The sequence below is a fragment of the Camelina sativa genome, chromosome 3 (genome assembly GCF_000633955.1).
Source record: "Camelina sativa cultivar DH55 chromosome 3, Cs, whole genome shotgun sequence".
Lineage (NCBI taxonomy): Eukaryota > Viridiplantae > Streptophyta > Magnoliopsida > Brassicales > Brassicaceae > Camelina > Camelina sativa.
Window position 1 is genome coordinate 14,420,061 of NC_025687.1, and position 17,106 is coordinate 14,437,166.

The 17,106-nt window shown below is 33.8% G+C and overlaps 2 protein-coding genes, 1 non-coding gene and 1 pseudogene across 4 annotated transcripts; all 4 read left to right on the top strand.

Annotated features, from left to right (window-relative positions):
• The window catches only part of LOC104778952, a 9,784-nt pseudogene extending 6,325 nt beyond the window's left edge, over positions 1–3,459 (top strand).
• TRNAE-CUC lies at positions 3,652–3,724 on the top strand. Its single transcript has one exon. It is a non-coding gene; the product is annotated as a tRNA-Glu (tRNA).
• Positions 9,751–13,362, top strand: LOC104777068 (BTB/POZ domain-containing protein At1g30440). Its single transcript, XM_010501271.2, has 4 exons — positions 9,751–10,455; positions 10,636–10,705; positions 11,198–12,439; positions 12,534–13,362. Exons 1-4 carry the CDS (start codon positions 10,397–10,399, stop codon positions 13,155–13,157), a joined length of 1,995 nt encoding a protein of 664 aa, XP_010499573.1. The 5' UTR covers positions 9,751–10,396; the 3' UTR covers positions 13,158–13,362.
• Positions 13,753–16,822, top strand: LOC104778953 (cation-chloride cotransporter 1-like). 2 transcript variants are annotated; one of them, XM_010503356.2, is made up of 7 exons: positions 13,753–14,102; positions 14,624–14,770; positions 15,310–15,388; positions 15,994–16,079; positions 16,157–16,271; positions 16,464–16,564; positions 16,714–16,822. In XM_010503356.2, the coding sequence occupies exons 1-7, from the start codon at positions 13,942–13,944 to the stop codon at positions 16,805–16,807; spliced, it is 783 nt and encodes a 260-aa protein (XP_010501658.1). In that variant the 5' UTR covers positions 13,753–13,941; the 3' UTR covers positions 16,808–16,822. The 2 variants fall into 2 exon arrangements, with proteins under 2 accessions (XP_010501658.1, XP_019099285.1); XM_019243740.1 differs by having other exon boundaries at positions 16,464–16,570; positions 16,714–16,775.

A 17,106-nucleotide genomic window follows, 5' to 3' on the forward strand; every position in this document is an offset into this window, starting at 1 on the left:
CGTGAAAACATTTTATTTGGGTCAGATTTTGAGTCTGAGAGATATAGGAGGGCTATTGATGTGACTGCCTTACAACACGATCTTGATTTGCTTCCAGTTAAGTGGAATGACAGGCTTACACAAGTTAATAACATATAAGTTGATAACATTACTTAGTAACTTCTTAAAAATTTCAATTATTCAGGGCGGTGATCTTACTGAGATTGGAGAACGTGGGGTGAATATTAGTGGAGGGCAGAAGCAGAGAGTTTCAATGGCTAGGGCAGTCTACTCAAGTACAGATGTTTACATATTCGATGATCCCTTGAGTGCTTTAGATGCTCATGTTGCTCACCAGGTATTCTTATGGTTGATCCATTACATAACTGAGAAATTCATAAGGCTGGCATAAATTGTATGATAAATAATGAGTGTTCAGACATTTACATGATTTAATATTTAATTTCTCAGTACTCCTTTTTGGTACATCTAACGACAGGCTTCCCTGAATCATGTAACAGGTCTTTGATCGCTGCATGAAGGATGAGCTGAAGGGGAAGACGAGGGTTCTTGTCACAAATCAGCTACATTTTCTTCCTTTGATGGATAGAATAATTTTAGTCTCCGAAGGAACGATTAAGGAGGAGGGAACCTTTGCAGAGCTGTCAAAAAATGGGAGTTTGTTCCAGACACTAATGGAGAATTCTGGTAAAATGGATGCAACGCAAGCGGGGAATAAAAAAGACGACAAAAGCTTGAAGCCGGATCCTACTGTCACAATTGATGTGAATGAAGGATATCTAGACAGGACCAAGCTAGGGAAACAGGGAAGATCCATGCTTGTAAAGCGAGAAGAGCGGGAAACTGGCATCATTAGTTGGGATGTTCTGATGAGGTACTTAGCTCAACATCTTTCTACGGCTAGAAATTTACCAGATATAGTCATTCCAAATGAAAAATAAAACTGGCATCACTTGCTTTATATCTTTAGATGTACATTGCTTTATGTTTAATACAAACAAATGGCTAAGGTACTTTCCAAATTTTCAGGTATAAAAAGGCAGTAGGCGGCGTATGGGTAGTTATGATTCTCTTTGCATGCTATTTAACAACTGAAGTTCTCAGAGTTTTAAGTAGCACGTGGTTAAGTATTTGGACTGATCAAATAACGTCAAAGAGTCATAGTTCCGGTTCCGGTCAGGTTTGTGTCCATAAAAGACTGAGATCTGTACTTCTGACATATTACACGAAATTAACGATTTTAATGGTCATTTTATCAGGTGGCTGTCACGTTTACCAACTCTTTTTGGCTGCTGATGTCAAGTTTACATGCCGCCAAAAGACTCCATGACGCGATGCTGAATTCTATCCTAAGAGCTCCTATGCTCTTCTTCGAAACAAACCCAACTGGACGTGTAATAAACAGATTTTCTAAGGATATTGGTGATATAGATAGAAACGTGGCCAACCTAATGAACATGTTCATGAACCAGCTGTGGCAACTCCTCTCGACATTTGCACTGATAGGTACTGTCAGTACAATTTCATTGTGGGCAATATTGCCACTCCTAATAATGTTTTATGCAACATATATCTACTATCAGGTAATTTTCTATTTCATGTCTGTGTGTGCTTCTATTTGATTGTTCTATGCAAAAAACACTGCAAAATGTATATCAAACTGTATGATCCACTTGGAATTAATATCACTTTTATAATTTGTAGAGCACATCCCGCGAAGTTAGACGTTTGGATTCCGTTACTAGATCACCTATTTATGCACAATTTGGAGAAGCTTTGAATGGTTTGCCAAGCATCCGAGCCTACAAAGCCTATGAGCGGATTGCCAAGATTTTTGGAAAATCCATGGACAACAACATAAGGTTCACTCTTGCAAATACTAGCTCAAATCGTTGGCTCACTATAAGATCAGAGACTCTTGGGGGTGTCATGATTTGGTTAACTGCAACTTTTGCGGTAATGCGATATGGGAATGTAGAGAACCAAGCTGTTTTTGCATCTACGATGGGTCTCCTTCTTAGTTACACTCTGAATATCACTACTCTTTTAAGTGGTGTTCTAAGGCAAGCTAGCAAGGCAGAGAACAGCTTAAATTCTGTTGAGCGTGTTGGTAACTACATTGATCTTGCTTCTGAGGCTTCAGAGATAATCGAGAACAATCGTCCAGTATCTGGCTGGCCTTCAAGAGGATCCATTGAGTTTGAAGACGTTCACCTGCGGTACAGACCCGGGCTTCCTCCAGTATTGCATGGACTGACCTTTTCTGTTTCTCCCAGTGAGAAAGTAGGAGTGGTTGGAAGAACTGGGACAGGGAAGTCCTCCATGCTGAATGCATTATATCGTATTGTGGAATTGGAAAAGGGAAGAATCATAATTGATGATTATGATGTGTCAAAGTTTGGACTGACAGATTTGCGCAGGGCCCTAAGTATCATACCCCAGTCACCAGTTCTTTTCTCAGGTTCGTGTGTGTAATTTTAAGATGATATTGTAAGTATGATCCTGCTTTCTGAGAAACAATTCTTCTTGTTAGGGACGGTGAGATTCAATATCGATCCATTTAGTGAGCACAATGATGCTGAACTCTGGGAGGCTCTACAAAGGGCGCATATAAAAGATGTCATCAACAGGAATCCTTTTGGCCTAGATGCAGAGGTGAAGTTTACCTTAAGTGACATACATTAGGTAGAAGAATGTTTTGACTTGTTATAAAGATTATTGATGAAACTGTTCTGTAAAGGTCTCTGAGGGAGGTGAGAACTTCAGCGTGGGGCAAAGGCAACTGCTAAGTCTAGCGCGTGCATTGTTAAGAAGATCTAAGATCCTTGTTCTCGATGAAGCAACTGCATCTGTTGATGTCAGAACAGATTCTCTGATACAGAGGACCATCCGTGAGGAATTTAAGTCTTGCACAATGCTTGTTATCGCTCACAGATTGAATACCATCATCGACTGCGACAAGATCCTTGTGCTTAGTTCTGGTCAGGTAAGTCCAGGATTATTGTTCCTAGAACTCACTCAAGAGGATTTCTATTGCCGAGTAGCAACGTCCTATGTGACTTACATTGAGCTATGTCAAATTTTGTTAGGTTTTGGAGTATGGTAGTCCCCAAGAATTGCTATCAAGAGATACAAGTGCCTTCTTTAAGATGGTTCATAGCACTGGACCAGAAAATGCTCGGTACCTTGCTAACTTGGTCTTTGAAAGGAGAGGGAATGGAAATGACTCATGGTAGATAAAAATGGTCACCAGCCCTTCCAAGAATGAGGTTATAAGTTTGCATTATGATTGGAGTTTCATCACCACCAATTTACCAGAGTCCCAAAGTTACAAGGGGATATAGCCTTATGCTGAACAATAAGTGTTACGGCACTCTTGTGTACATATATGATCTCCTTGGCAGTTGAAAGGGCTAAAATTTTACTGATTCTTTCAAATGTTATTTTGTTCTTATGTGATCCTTTTTTCTGGTTGTAGTATAGCGTAATAACTGACAATCACACAAGAGCTTATAGTAAAATATCACTTCAAGTCTTCAACTCTTCATGTTACAAAGACAAGACTTCATTACATTTACTAGTATCTGCAAAATTGTGTCTTAAGAGTATACAAGCGTACTATATAGTAGTATAAGGCATCGCTAACAACAATCCGTTGTAGTCTAGCTGGTCAGGATACTCGGCTCTCACCCGAGAGACCCGGGTTCGAGTTCCGGCAACGGAGGTCTTATTTTTTCTCTTCCTCTTGAACTATTTTCCACGTCGCAGGATTTAGTTTTTTTTTTTGTTTTTTTTACCTTTCTGGTTGAAATCGCTAGCAAAAAAATAAAATAAATAAAGCTTGACGTAAAAAGCGTGACGCTTGCGAAAGCCGAGGCGTGTGGTGAGTTTTGTTACCCATGTGGGATGTGGCCTAAGGTTTCTCTCACGCCTTTGTCTAAAAGGCAAGCAAAATTATGCGACATCTATTAATGATTTTGTTCGGACTTGTAAATTATTTCTCTCCTTTTTTTCACCTTTCTGTTTGCAAAAGTGGAACGTGAGGTGAACTTATCATGTAGTTTACTTTTACATACACAATAGAGTGAACATGTAATAAAAACCTTTGTCTTAACATTCACACCCAAAAGAATTAGCACCCTGAAAATGAAATCTCGATTTCACTTCTCCGTCTAAGATAAGTTAAACTCGTTTTTCCCATGGTAAACTAGGCTTTTCTAAAACAATTTTACAGTAACCTTGTTTTAAGGACATATAAAGATAAGTAGTAGATATGTACGTTACTCTGTTTTTAAACAAATAATTTGAAACAAAAATTGGAGTTGACTTGTGGGTATGGGGGTGAGTGTTGAGCATAAAAGCCAAGGCAGACATAAACGCATTTAAAAGCAAAGGAGCTTTTGTGTGTGGACAAGGAGCACAGAAAATGTAAACAAAAATTATTAAAAAAGCATTGAAAATCCAAGAATCCAAAGAAGTTACAAACATCGCTGTTTAGGCCCGAATCATTTTTCACTAGTGCATGCGTATTTATGGTTTTTTTTACTTTAATTATTTTTGTAGATTACTAGATTGACATGTAATATAGTAACCATACGCAAACAAATTTACATGAGTTTAAATAGAGTTTTCATTTAGTCCAAAAAAAAAAATTGGATAGAGGTGTAATGGATTCATTCCTTCAGTTATTTGTAGGTGTTGTGCAATTTTTATTATTAAACTTGAATTTGATGTAAAACTAGATTTACTAACGTGTATGCATATTTGAAAGATATTAGAACACATTTTTAAATACATGCACGTTTAATAAAAATATAAAAAAATTAGCTATCATGATAGCCTAATTACTTATTATTTTAAAACCACTAGTTTCTAATTTTTAGACTTCTTACATCTCTATAAATCAGAAAAAGTTATATATTTTCAATACAATTAGCATGCATAACAAATTTTTGTCTAAATAATACTACACTCGAATTAATTTGATATGAGTGAAACCCCTACCACGACTAATAACATAGCTTTTTATGAAATAAAGTTTGGTTATTAAAAAATCATGCGTTGAATAATTTGGAGTTAAAACAAGTTTGGTTATTATAATCGTTCTATATATGATTTGGTTATTATGCTATAGTATTATATTACCCATAAAATATCAATTAAGAGGATAATTTACTCATGAGTCAGTGTACAATGCACATGTATACAAAACTTCCAAAATTCAAACAGTTTAGTTTGTACTTAACTCGCTATAGTACAAATTAAAGGTTGGGATAATCCTTAACAAAAATTTATTAAAGTCATTGGTTCAGTTTATATTTTTATTTTTTTTGTGGGAAGTTGAGAAGTGCAAAAGTTAACCAAAGAGAAGTCAAAGTTCACGTGGCTAAGCTGGTTATAGCTGCGTCATCGTTGAAGTAAAAATACCTTCGTCGGACAACGAAGCTTCAACCACATGCTTAGATAGTATAGGTATGGACAAAATCCCATTCCATCACTAACAATAATAGAGGAATATTTTGCTATAAAATGTCTTTCGTGACTTCGCCAAGTTGGCATTATTGGGTTTGGAACATACTATATTATATCATTCTCTCCGTATATCACATAATATAACTTTTTGTTCTTTTTGTAAATATATATATGTATGTAGAGCGTCCTGTTTAATTACAGTGGTAAAAAAAGTGGCAGAATGAAATTCATAGTATTGATCAGCAAGAGGACTCCTCATAGTTAGACCGTTACCACAAGACTATTTAAAGCCACTTATGAATTTACACCAACTATACGCACTTCTTCGTGACTATGACAAGTCTGCGAGTTGATTCATAATGGGGGGTTGTATCTTTAAAAATTTGCAAAACGAAGGTTTTGATGTGAATTGATAACTATAAATTACTAAGTTTCTTGGGAAACATAACATAAATCAATTTGAATTATCCATTGCTTCAAATTTTGATTTGAGTTTGTGTTTGTATCTTTGTATTGAACTAGATTTTAACCCGCGTTAGACCGCATACATATAATTTTATTATTATAAATATTTTATATTGTGCAGTTAAATGTTTATATTAATTTTTTAATCCGTAATATACTTCATGACTATTTGTTGTTATATTTAGTTTGTTTTGTTTAGTGTTTAAGATTCTATTTTGATTTTTAAGTATTATAACAAAAATAAGGGATCTAAATACATAATAAATCATTTATACGCTATGATTAAGTCACATTTTTCTTAATGATTTAATTATTTTACACAATCTTAGTTAAATCAACTTAATTTTATATGTCAAGTATTTTAATATTAATAGTGTTTACAAATAATAAAACGAGAATTAAAAGCACAAATTTAATGATATTTTATTAATTCCAACATGTTTTTTTTATAACTCATTTACTACATAACCATATTATATATTATTTTAAACTTTTTTAATTTTACATATTTGTAATATTTTAAAATTTTATTAACTTTATATATATTAATTATAATATTTAAATAAATTTGAATCAAAGTTCTTAGATTTTAGAACACAAAATGGAAATCAAATTGTTGTTTTCTTTGTTTGCAAAGGATTAAGAGATACAATATCTTCAAAAATGTATATATATATAGATATGTACTAGGAAACAATACATATTTCGAACGGTAAATACAAATACAACATCCAAAAAAATAATAATGGGGTTGGATACAAAAACCTTAATTTAGAAAGATTGACTCTGAAAATAAGATTTATATTCCTAGTGATATTTTTTATGAATAAAGTAGGCCATATATGTCATGATGAATGTAGTTTTTTATTTCATAAAAATGTTATTTTATAATTTTAGGTATGTTTTAAAATCTCTTTTTTTTTTAATTTCTTTTATAATTAATGAGTCTTTTATTGTAAAGTGATGTTGCATTAAATATGTCAACTTCATCTATATATACATTTTTGAAGTACATTTTGGGTTCTACCCTTTTATTTGTACTTATTTAAAAAATTTATTTACAAAGTTAATCCTTAAAAAGTCTCCAAAAATAGCATTATTTCAAATTTTGTTTTCTAAATATTTTACATTTCATTTCAACTAAAAAAAATTACAGCAAAATCAATATGGAAACATAAACTATGATATATTTAACCACACTTTCTATTATGGTTTGAAGATACTCTATCTATGAATTCTTAAATAAAGAAAACAATAATTTGATTCCCATTTTGTTTTCCAATGAGCTTTGATTCTTAACGTAAGAAGAATTTCGATTCATATTTATTTAAATGTTATAATTAATATATATAAACTTAATAAAATTTTAAAATATTACGAATACATAAATTTTTAAAAAGTTTAAAATACTATATAATATGGTTATATAGTAGATGAATTATAAATAAGACATGTTGGAAACTTGGAATTAATAAAATATCATTAAATTTGTACTAACTCGGGTTAAATCCTCATCTTATTATTTCTTAACACTATTAATATTAGAATATATGACATGTAAAATTAAGTTGATCTAACTAAGATTGTGTAAAATAATTAAATCATTAGGAAAACTGTGACTTAATCGTAGCGGATAAATGACTTATTATATATTTAGATCCTTATTTTTTGTTATAATAATTAAAAATTAAAATAGAATCTCAAACACTGAACAAAACAAACTAAATATAACAAACAAATGGTCATGAATATTGCAGGTTAAAAATTTTATATAAACATTTAGCCGCACAAACGTCCGAAAAATTTAGTTATTTCTCTATTTGTAAAACATCCAATATTTAACAAACAAACAAAATATAAAATAAAAATTCTATGCACGCGGTGTACCGCGGGTTAAAATCTAGTACTATATTATTTATTATCTATATTAACATTTTTGAAATACCTTTTTGTTTATGCCTTTTAAGTTTTAATTATTTTTTTTTTATTTTACAACATTAAGCCCTAAAGAAATTCCATAAATAACATTGTAGAGAAACTCAAGTACTAAACTTTCTTAAATTGATCAATATTTGTTACATTATTGCCATAAAATCTTAACAACATTTATACATTCCGATTTTTCCAAAATCAACTCTATCCAGTAAAGTTTTATCTCATTAAATCTCCAAAACTATTTTTATGGATGCTAGAATCTCTCAAATTTAAATGATAGACCACAAATTTTCTATCGCAAAAGTTTACAATCTCAATAATTATATTAATATTAATAAATTTCCTAAACTGAAAATCCAATCTATATATATATATATATATATATATATATATTTGAAGTACATTTTGGGTTCTACCCTTTTAATTTGGCTTATTTAAAATTTTAGTCCCTACAAAATTGCACTAAAAGCAATAAGTAAAATATGGTAAATTGACAAAATCAATTTTTTTTATAGAAACTAATTAATTCTACTTAAATTCCTTATTAATAGCAAATTTCTTTTCTATATATGTGTTCCAAAATGAAATAAAAAAAAAATAGAAAAATCAATCATTAAACTGTATACAATGAAAAATAAACAATCAATTAAATTAAATAATTATATATCAAACAAAACAATAATAGTATTATTTTAAATAAATAAAACAGTTAATTATTCTGATTAATTATACATTATACAAACAGTTATAATTCATAATTTTAGTGTTTATCCTGATAAAATTATAATACTTTAAGAATAATTGTATCACTGCTTAAATATAAAAAATATTAAAAATTAAAAATATATAATTTTATTATTAAATTAAATACCACTAAAATCAAACATCATTATAAATAAAATTTAATAATTGTCCCGTGGTGTACCACGGGTTAAATCCTAGTACATGTGTGAAAATTTATAAAAATGACACTTACAAGAAAATGAAAAGTGTAACAAATATGAAAAACAAAATTTTAGGAGTTACTCTATTATTTATTTTAAATTAAATATAAAGATTTTATATTCTTATAAACTTAACATTTTAAAAGATAATCTATATGGTTTATTTTGGAGGGATTAATTTTTGACAACAAAACAAAATATTATATATATGGTTAGGGTGATTTTTCATTGATCAACCATATTACAATTGGTGGCCAACACATCAATTTGGTAATTCAAAAAATATAATCTATCCATATACGTAGAGAAGCAGTAGAAACCACAAAATTAATTTACATTGTTAGCTAACCATAACAAATAGGTAACACATTTTCTCATTTACCACAATAACAAAATTTATTCAATTTGATCACACAACTTTTGAGTTTTTCTAACATATAAATCCGGTTGATAAAAACAAATAAAAATCTAGTAGATTTCATAACATTATCAACAATTCTTATAAATATATATAAAGAAGTACTAGTAAACTCAGAAAAGGAAGAAAATTTGTATAACTTTATCATTATACCCTACTAAGATAGTTATGGTGTGTAAGTAAATCTCTTTCAAAATAATTGATATGATACGGATTAGTGGAACAGGAACACACATCACATATATAACCGCACTCGCACGCCAAAAGAAATTAGTGGGAAGGATTGGATTCTTTGAGTAAAGATTAGGACAAAACTAAACATAACCACATTTAACTAGTAGTGTTTTGCTAATTTCAAGAATCCCAACACAATGAGTATGTTTGAAGATATTACACAAAGGACCCCACATGCGTGCATGTGTTCTTCTTCTTCATCTTCATCTAATTAATCTCGAGATTTTCAAATCTCCATCCATCTCTTTCCTTTTTTTTTTTTTTGTTCCTTTTCACTTTCGATATGTAAAAAATTCTAAAGCAACCAATATAGAAATTATCAATTACCTCACTTTCTTTTTTCTCTTCTTAAGAAAAAAAAAAAGAAATAAATTTGATATGAATAATAATAATAATAAACATGTTTGGGATATAATATGGTCCCCTTCTCTTCTTACAATGTATATTCTCTCTCGTATAAAGCTACAAGAGCTGGTAACTTCTGCTTAGCTGTTCTTTGTCTACCTGGGTTTTTGGGGTTGGGCTCTTTTCTTTTCATTTTTTTTTTTTGTCTTTTTCATTACTTTGTTGTTTGAATTTGGTGTTGCAGATAAGATTATTTGAGGGGGATTCAGGGTTTTTAGTGGTTTTGGTCAAGGGATCTATAGCACATCTACGGGATTTTAGGTTACTTTCTGGGGGAAAAAAATAAACGTAGTGAGCTTACTAAATAAATGTAGAGTAAGGAGGAGGCAGCTCAAGTGTTTGTTAAAATGTCTGAGTGAAAATTGTTCTGTTTTTATCAATATCTCGTTTCTGGGTAACAAAGGAAGTTTCTCTGTGCATTAGGGGTTTTGATTTTGTTGGAGGGATTTCTTTTTTTAGGGGTTTGAAGGCTTAGCTCTCCTAGTTACTTTGGTTGGTTTGTTGAATTCTGGTGAGAGAAACAATGGCTTGCATGAAGCTGGGATCCAAATCTGATGCTTTCCAGAGACAAGGCCAGGCTTGGTATATTCACTTGATCTCTCTCTCTCCCTCTCTCTAATTTTATTTTGTATTTTGCTTCTTGTTTTCTCCTTCCAGTTGAGCAGACTTGGTCTGAATTTGAGTCCATGGTCTTTCTTTAAGGCAATCTCAGCGTTACTGAATCACTCATTCCTTTGTCTTCTTGGGTTTTGCTAATTGCAGGTTTTGCACAACTGGACTCCCAAGTGATATTGTCGTTGAAGTTGGAGAGATGTCTTTTCATCTCCACAAGGTACAATTTGGTTAACTTGAACACAACACTCTCTTCTTGAAACAGTTGCCTTAATCTGGAATAGTTATTGTCTTCTAGAATGTTTATGCCTTTCTCCGGCATTGTAGTAGAATGTTTATGTATCAACGATGTGTTTGGTGGGTATGCATATTTTCCTTTTACAACATTGTGTCATATTTGTCTTTTGTTGATCAGAGGTTGAAACTTTGGGGTTTAGCTCTTATTCCTCTTTATGACTAATCTACCAATCCAAATTTGCTAGCTATTCCTCATCCTTGTTTATTTGCTGAACTTTCTTTGGGCTGTCTGTCTTTTGGTTTCTTCAAAACTTATTCATCTCTGTAGTTTTTTGGCAATGCCTTGCTTCCAACAATGAGAATTCTGACACTTATTGTAGAAACACGTATCTACTAATACCCCTCTTTGTGAAAGAATGATGTTACTTGCAATTTCTGATACCTTTTGTTTTACTCATTTTTTTGCTATATACAGTTTCCCTTGCTCTCTAGAAGTGGAGTCATGGAAAGAAGGATTGCAGAGGCGTCAAAAGAAGGGGATGATAAATGTCTCATTGAAATTTCTGATCTTCCTGGCGGAGACAAAACGTTTGAACTAGTTGCCAAGTTCTGCTACGGTGTGAAGCTCGAACTCACTGCCTCTAACGTTGTATATCTCAGATGTGCTGCTGAGCATCTCGAGATGACGGAAGAGTATGGGGAAGGAAATCTTATTTCCCAAACTGAAACTTTTTTCAATCAAGTAGTTCTCAAAAGCTGGAAAGATTCAATAAAGGCGCTTCATAGCTGCGATGAGGTCCTCGAGTATGCTGATGAATTGAATATTACCAAGAAATGTATCGAGTCACTAGCAATGAGAGCATCGACAGACCCAAACTTGTTTGGATGGCCTGTAGTGGAGCATGGTGGGCCAATGCAGAGTCCAGGTGGCAGCGTTTTATGGAACGGGATAAGCACCGGGGCTAGACCTAAACATACTAGTTCAGATTGGTGGTACGAGGATGCATCGATGCTTAGTTTTCCTCTTTTTAAGAGACTCATCACAGTCATGGATTCCCGAGGCATAAGAGAAGACATCATTGCCGGTTCGCTAACCTATTACACAAGAAAATATTTGCCTGGCTTAAAAAGGCGACGCGGTGGAGCTGAATCTAGTGGTCGTTTCAGTACCCCTTTGGCCTCAGGAACTGTACTCTCCGAGGAAGAACAGAAGAACTTGCTTGAAGAGATCCAGGAGCTTCTCCGTATGCAAAAAGGTTTAGTTCCAACCAAATTTTTCGTGGACATGCTTCGAATCGCCAAGATTTTGAAAGCTAGTCCGGATTGCATAGCAAATTTGGAGAAAAGGATAGGTATGCAGCTTGACCAGGCTGCGTTGGAAGATCTTGTAATGCCTAGTTTTTCTCATACTATGGAGACTCTATACGATGTGGACTCTGTGCAAAGGATCTTAGACCATTTTCTTGGGACGGATCAGATTATGCCTGGTGGGGTTGGCTCTCCGTGTTCTTCAGTAGATGATGGAAACTTAATCGGATCTCCACAGTCAATAACACCAATGACAGCGGTTGCAAAGCTGATCGACGGGTATCTTGCTGAAGTTGCTCCCGATGTCAATCTTAAGCTTCCTAAGTTCCAAGCTTTAGCAGCTTCTGTTCCTGAATACGCCAGGCTCTTAGATGACGGACTCTATCGTGCAATAGACATTTATCTAAAGGTAACACTACAAAAGGAACCCTATCAATCTTCTATATATTGGATTTCTATTAACACAGACAAATTAAGTTTTCTCTTCTTTTGATGATTCACAGCATCATCCATGGTTAGCAGAAACCGAAAGAGAGAATTTGTGCAGGTTGTTGGATTGCCAGAAACTCTCTTTAGAAGCTTGCACACACGCAGCGCAGAACGAGAGGTTACCGTTAAGAATAATTGTTCAAGTGCTCTTCTTTGAGCAGCTTCAGCTCAGAACCTCTGTAGCTGGATGCTTCCTGGTTTCAGACAACCTCGATGGCGGATCAAGACAGTTAAGAAGCGGAGGATTTGTAGGAGGATCAACTGAAGGAGGAGGAGGAGGATGGGCAACCGCAGTGAGAGAGAATCAAGTCCTGAAAGTTGGAATGGACAGTATGAGAATGCGGGTTTGCGAGTTAGAGAAAGAATGTTCAAACATGAGACAAGAGATTGAGAAACTCGGCAAAACGACGAAAGGAGGTGGTTCCGCAAACGGTGGAGGCGGTGGCGGCAAAACATGGGAAAACGTTTCTAAGAAACTCGGGTTTGGTTTTAAGCTGAAGTCACATCAAATGTGCAGTGCTCAAGAAGGATCTGTGTCTAAGTCTAACAACGAGAATGTGAAGATAGAGAAGCTAAAGGATGTTAAAGAACGTCGTGGGAAGCATAAGAAAGCTTCGAGCATTAGTTCTGAGAGGTGAAAATGGTAAAAAATTCCACGGCATAAATGTGTCCTGAACATTTGGTTAGCTTAAAAAAAGAAGAGAGCTTCCATTTTTAAATGTGTGTATTGTAGGCTTTGTAATCATGTTTACTTTTCAATTTTTATGTGACGTTTGACGACCAAACTACTTTCTCATTTTTATATTTTCATTTGAACTTCTAAGAAAATTCAAAAGAATCAAATACTATTATTGCACAAGAAAAGTTTAATCCTCTAGAATTCAGTTTTTTTAACCATCTAAAAATGTGTGTATCTCATTTCTTGCATCTTTTTAAGGAGACTCAATTTTATTATATGCATGGTATATCAAAAGCCTTTATATTAATGAGAATGCAATTTTTTCAGTAATTTTCCATTAATTATATACAAGTATCGTTTCGAATCGGGAAAATATGTACTTAGTTGCTTAAAATTGGTTTAATTAAAAATAAAAATTTGGAAGACTTGAAGTTACTAAACCAAAAGACTCTCTCATGCTAAGCAATTGACCCAATTATAAAGCCCAATTTTAACATTTTTTTACATTTTTCCTCCGTTTATAATATTTTAATTTGTTTTTTTCTCTGAAATCTGAAAAATCATCTTCTCTTTATTTATTTTTTTCTTCTGAATTTTTTTTTGAGTTTTCGTTTTTCCGTTAATTCGTGAGAGTCTGTCCCGATCTCCGTCCTCATCAGATATCAAACTCTCCGATCTCTGATTCCGCCGGGATATCAGATTCGTTTTTTGAAAGAGGGATCTGTACAGATACGGCGGGATAAATGGATAGCGGCGACATTGAAGAAGCCGGTGGTAATGGCGAAGAGGAATTCAGGTCAGGACCTCGTCTCGGAGGAAGCAAATACAGGCCCGTGGTGGCTCACGATAGAGCCGTTGTTGAGATGTCCTCCATCGATCCTGGATCTTCTTCTTCCACCCTCAAGTAATTTCTTCTTTTTATAAGATTTCGCCTGGGAACTTCGTTTTCGTCTGGTGTTGTTGTGATCATTGCTTGTTCAAGTGTTTTTAAGGATGTGGATATTTTTCGTTGTTGATGATGATGATTTTGTGTACTGATGAGTAGAATGGGATCCAATTAGGTTCGATTTCTAATGATTCTAAGGCTGCTGTAAGATTCTCCGACAATTTGATGTTGAAAGTGACGTTAGCTTGATAAGATTCACATTGCTATTTTTTGTTCAATCTACGTTTGCTTCAATTACTAGTTGTGGTTGAAGCTGGTCACATTGGTAGATGGGTTGCATAAGTCTACTAGGTAATTTATATTTTTTTGTCTGCTTCCTTACTGCTGATTAAGAGAATCCTCCAAGGTGAAGTTCTAGTTTAAAGAATCATGAGCGCAGGAATATTCCAAACTCTACCTTGGAAAATTATTGTTCGAATGTTTCAGTCTTGTGCACCTTATTTCATCATGAGTGTCTCACATTTGTAGGTTTTTGACAGGAACATAAAAGTAGTTGCACCAGGAGATGTGGGCGCTAATGCAAGGGATAGGACAAGTCCAGAAGATGGAGTTAATGGCCATCTGAAGGAATCCAAGCTGGAGTTATTTGGTTTCGATTCTCTTGTGAATATTCTTGGTTTGAAGAGGTACTTGCGATCTTATTTGTTATTGACATTTAGAAATTTTCGTTAGAAAGATGACGTGACTTGCATTAGGAAGTAGTGAATAATCACTGAAAATGATCTCTTGCTTCCATTTCTTGACTTTGTAAAAACCTTTGTTTTTTTTCCCGTCTTAACTGAACCAATGGATAACAATATACTCGATAGAAGTTTCCTGCTTGTTGGAACCTTGTGTACTGTTTTCCCCTGACTATGTATCAAGTTCAGGTTTCTATTGTAACATTGATGCACATTCCATTAGTTTGTGTTGTTCTTTACTAGTGTTAGTGTCTGTCATTATTAATAAAACAGTAAGGATTTCTCTTTTATCCTGCTACGTGGAAATGACATCTTTTACCCTAAACTACGCTTTACACTTGATCCATTCCGCAGTTCAATTTTTCGATAATGTTTAGTTTTGCCCATGTTTGGTTTTTTTCTTGCACAATATATATGTCATTTGCTTTGGGAAACACATTTTCTCTTAACTGTACATGTGAGAATGTTATCAATTTCTCTTTCAGTATGACAGGAGAGCAGATTCCGACACCTTCTAGCCCTAGAGATGGGGAGGATATCTCCATCACGCAAGGGCACCCGAAGGTATCTTCCTATTACCATTAGCTTCTAAATGCTTTTTAAATTATACAATTGATGACTTCTGCCAGGCTGTAACGATCAAGTGCTTCTCTGTTTTTTAAAGAAAAAGACTTCAATTAGTATCAGGCTTAGTCAAGAGAGGTAGATGTGAGATGTTAGGGAACATTGGAAAATAACTTAAAAGGTATATCTTTCTACCCTGGCGATGCAGGGGCACGCCAGGTGGTTAAGTTTCATGCACTAGAATCACCCTTATCTCCTCTAGTTTGCACTAGAAATATTGTTTGGAACGTTTATAAACAATTCTAGACTTAGGATATAAAGATTATGTACGGAAGTATGTCTTGTTACACTGCAAAGATTGCAATTCTATATCTGATTGTTTTGCTACTTTCTGTTTAGTTATCATTGTTTCAGGATTATTAGATGGTTTTACTTTCCAATGATAATTTCCTTCATTGTTCTGTTGATTATGGTGCATGCAAAAGTATTCTTAGGTATTCTAGTCTGGCAGATTTTTGTCATAATTTTTTGTAAGGATCTTTTTGACATAGACATCGTCTATTGCTTAATTTATAATTTCCATGATATTATGCATTTCGTTGCAGCCTCTCAAGATGGGCACAATGATGGGAGTTTTCGTTCCCTGCTTGCAAAACATATTAGGAATTATATACTATATCCGTTTCACATGGTAAGACTGCAACTCCTTGATGTTTCACAGCATATTATTAAGTCATTATAGCCTGCCTCAATCTGTTCAATATTCAGGATTGTTGGTATGGCTGGTATCGGACAAGGTCTGGTATTGGTATTGCTCTGTGGCTTATGTACATTCTTGACGACGATATCTCTGAGTGCTATTGCAACAAATGGCGCAATGAAGGTAATTCTTTTTTTCTATTATATCACCTGAATTTTCTTTGAATAAAATCTGTGAAACCATAGTTAAAAATATATCTCCTACTGTTGGGTCTCGGGTCCAGCGTTGGCACCCCTCGTTAATTTCTATTTCCTTTGTGATTAAACAATAGACAGTAATATCAAGTTTATTAATAAATTTTTGTGTTACTTCCAGGGTGGAGGACCATATTACCTCATTGGTCGCGCTCTTGGTCCAGAAGTTGGGATTAGCATAGGTTTGTGCTTCTTCCTTGGCAATGCAGTTGCTGGAGCTCTGTAAGTGTAAATCCTAGATCCTACCTTTGGAAAAAGTCTTTAGCTTGACACTCATTCCATTAAGTTGTTGGTGCTCTGTTTAGTTTCACATGGTCGCCAAGTGGTTCTAATAACTACTTTTTTTTTTGCTTTCTTCCTAATCATTGTAGGTATGTTTTAGGTGCCGTGGAGACTTTTCTAAAAGCATTCCCTGCTGCTGGGATTTTTAGAGGTATTAATTACTGTGAAACTTTTAAGAACTAGACTCTAGACCTGTGAACTAGCTGAGGGCTTCGAGGATTTATAACAAATCTTAGTAATTTGTTAGTTTTTATATCCGCCATTATTCTTATCTAAACCACAACTTTGTAATGCTAGTCTTGACACCTGAGATTTGTTTCATCAGTTTGTTAAGACTGAGAAAGCGTTTATGCAAATTCAGGATTTTGGAAGAAACAAAAGACTGTTATTGAAAATCTTGAGTTTTATTTAACAAAAAATTTACTTGTTTCCCTTAGGACATAATCTATAGTCTAGAAGTCACATTTAATCATATGTCTGTG

Coding starts and splice junctions, on each gene's coding strand:
- LOC104777068 (XM_010501271.2), top strand. CDS start 10,397: ATGGCTTGCATGAAGCTGGGATCCAAATCTGATGCTTTCCAGAGACAA. Junction 10,706..11,197: donor TGTCTTTTCATCTCCACAAG/GTACAATTTGGT, acceptor TGCTATATACAG/TTTCCCTTGCTCTCTAGAAG. Junction 12,440..12,533: donor CAATAGACATTTATCTAAAG/GTAACACTACAA, acceptor GATGATTCACAG/CATCATCCATGGTTAGCAGA.
- LOC104778953 (XM_010503356.2), top strand. CDS start 13,942: ATGGATAGCGGCGACATTGAAGAAGCCGGTGGTAATGGCGAAGAGGAA. Junction 16,272..16,463: donor CAACAAATGGCGCAATGAAG/GTAATTCTTTTT, acceptor TGTTACTTCCAG/GGTGGAGGACCATATTACCT. Junction 16,565..16,713: donor AATGCAGTTGCTGGAGCTCT/GTAAGTGTAAAT, acceptor TAATCATTGTAG/GTATGTTTTAGGTGCCGTGG.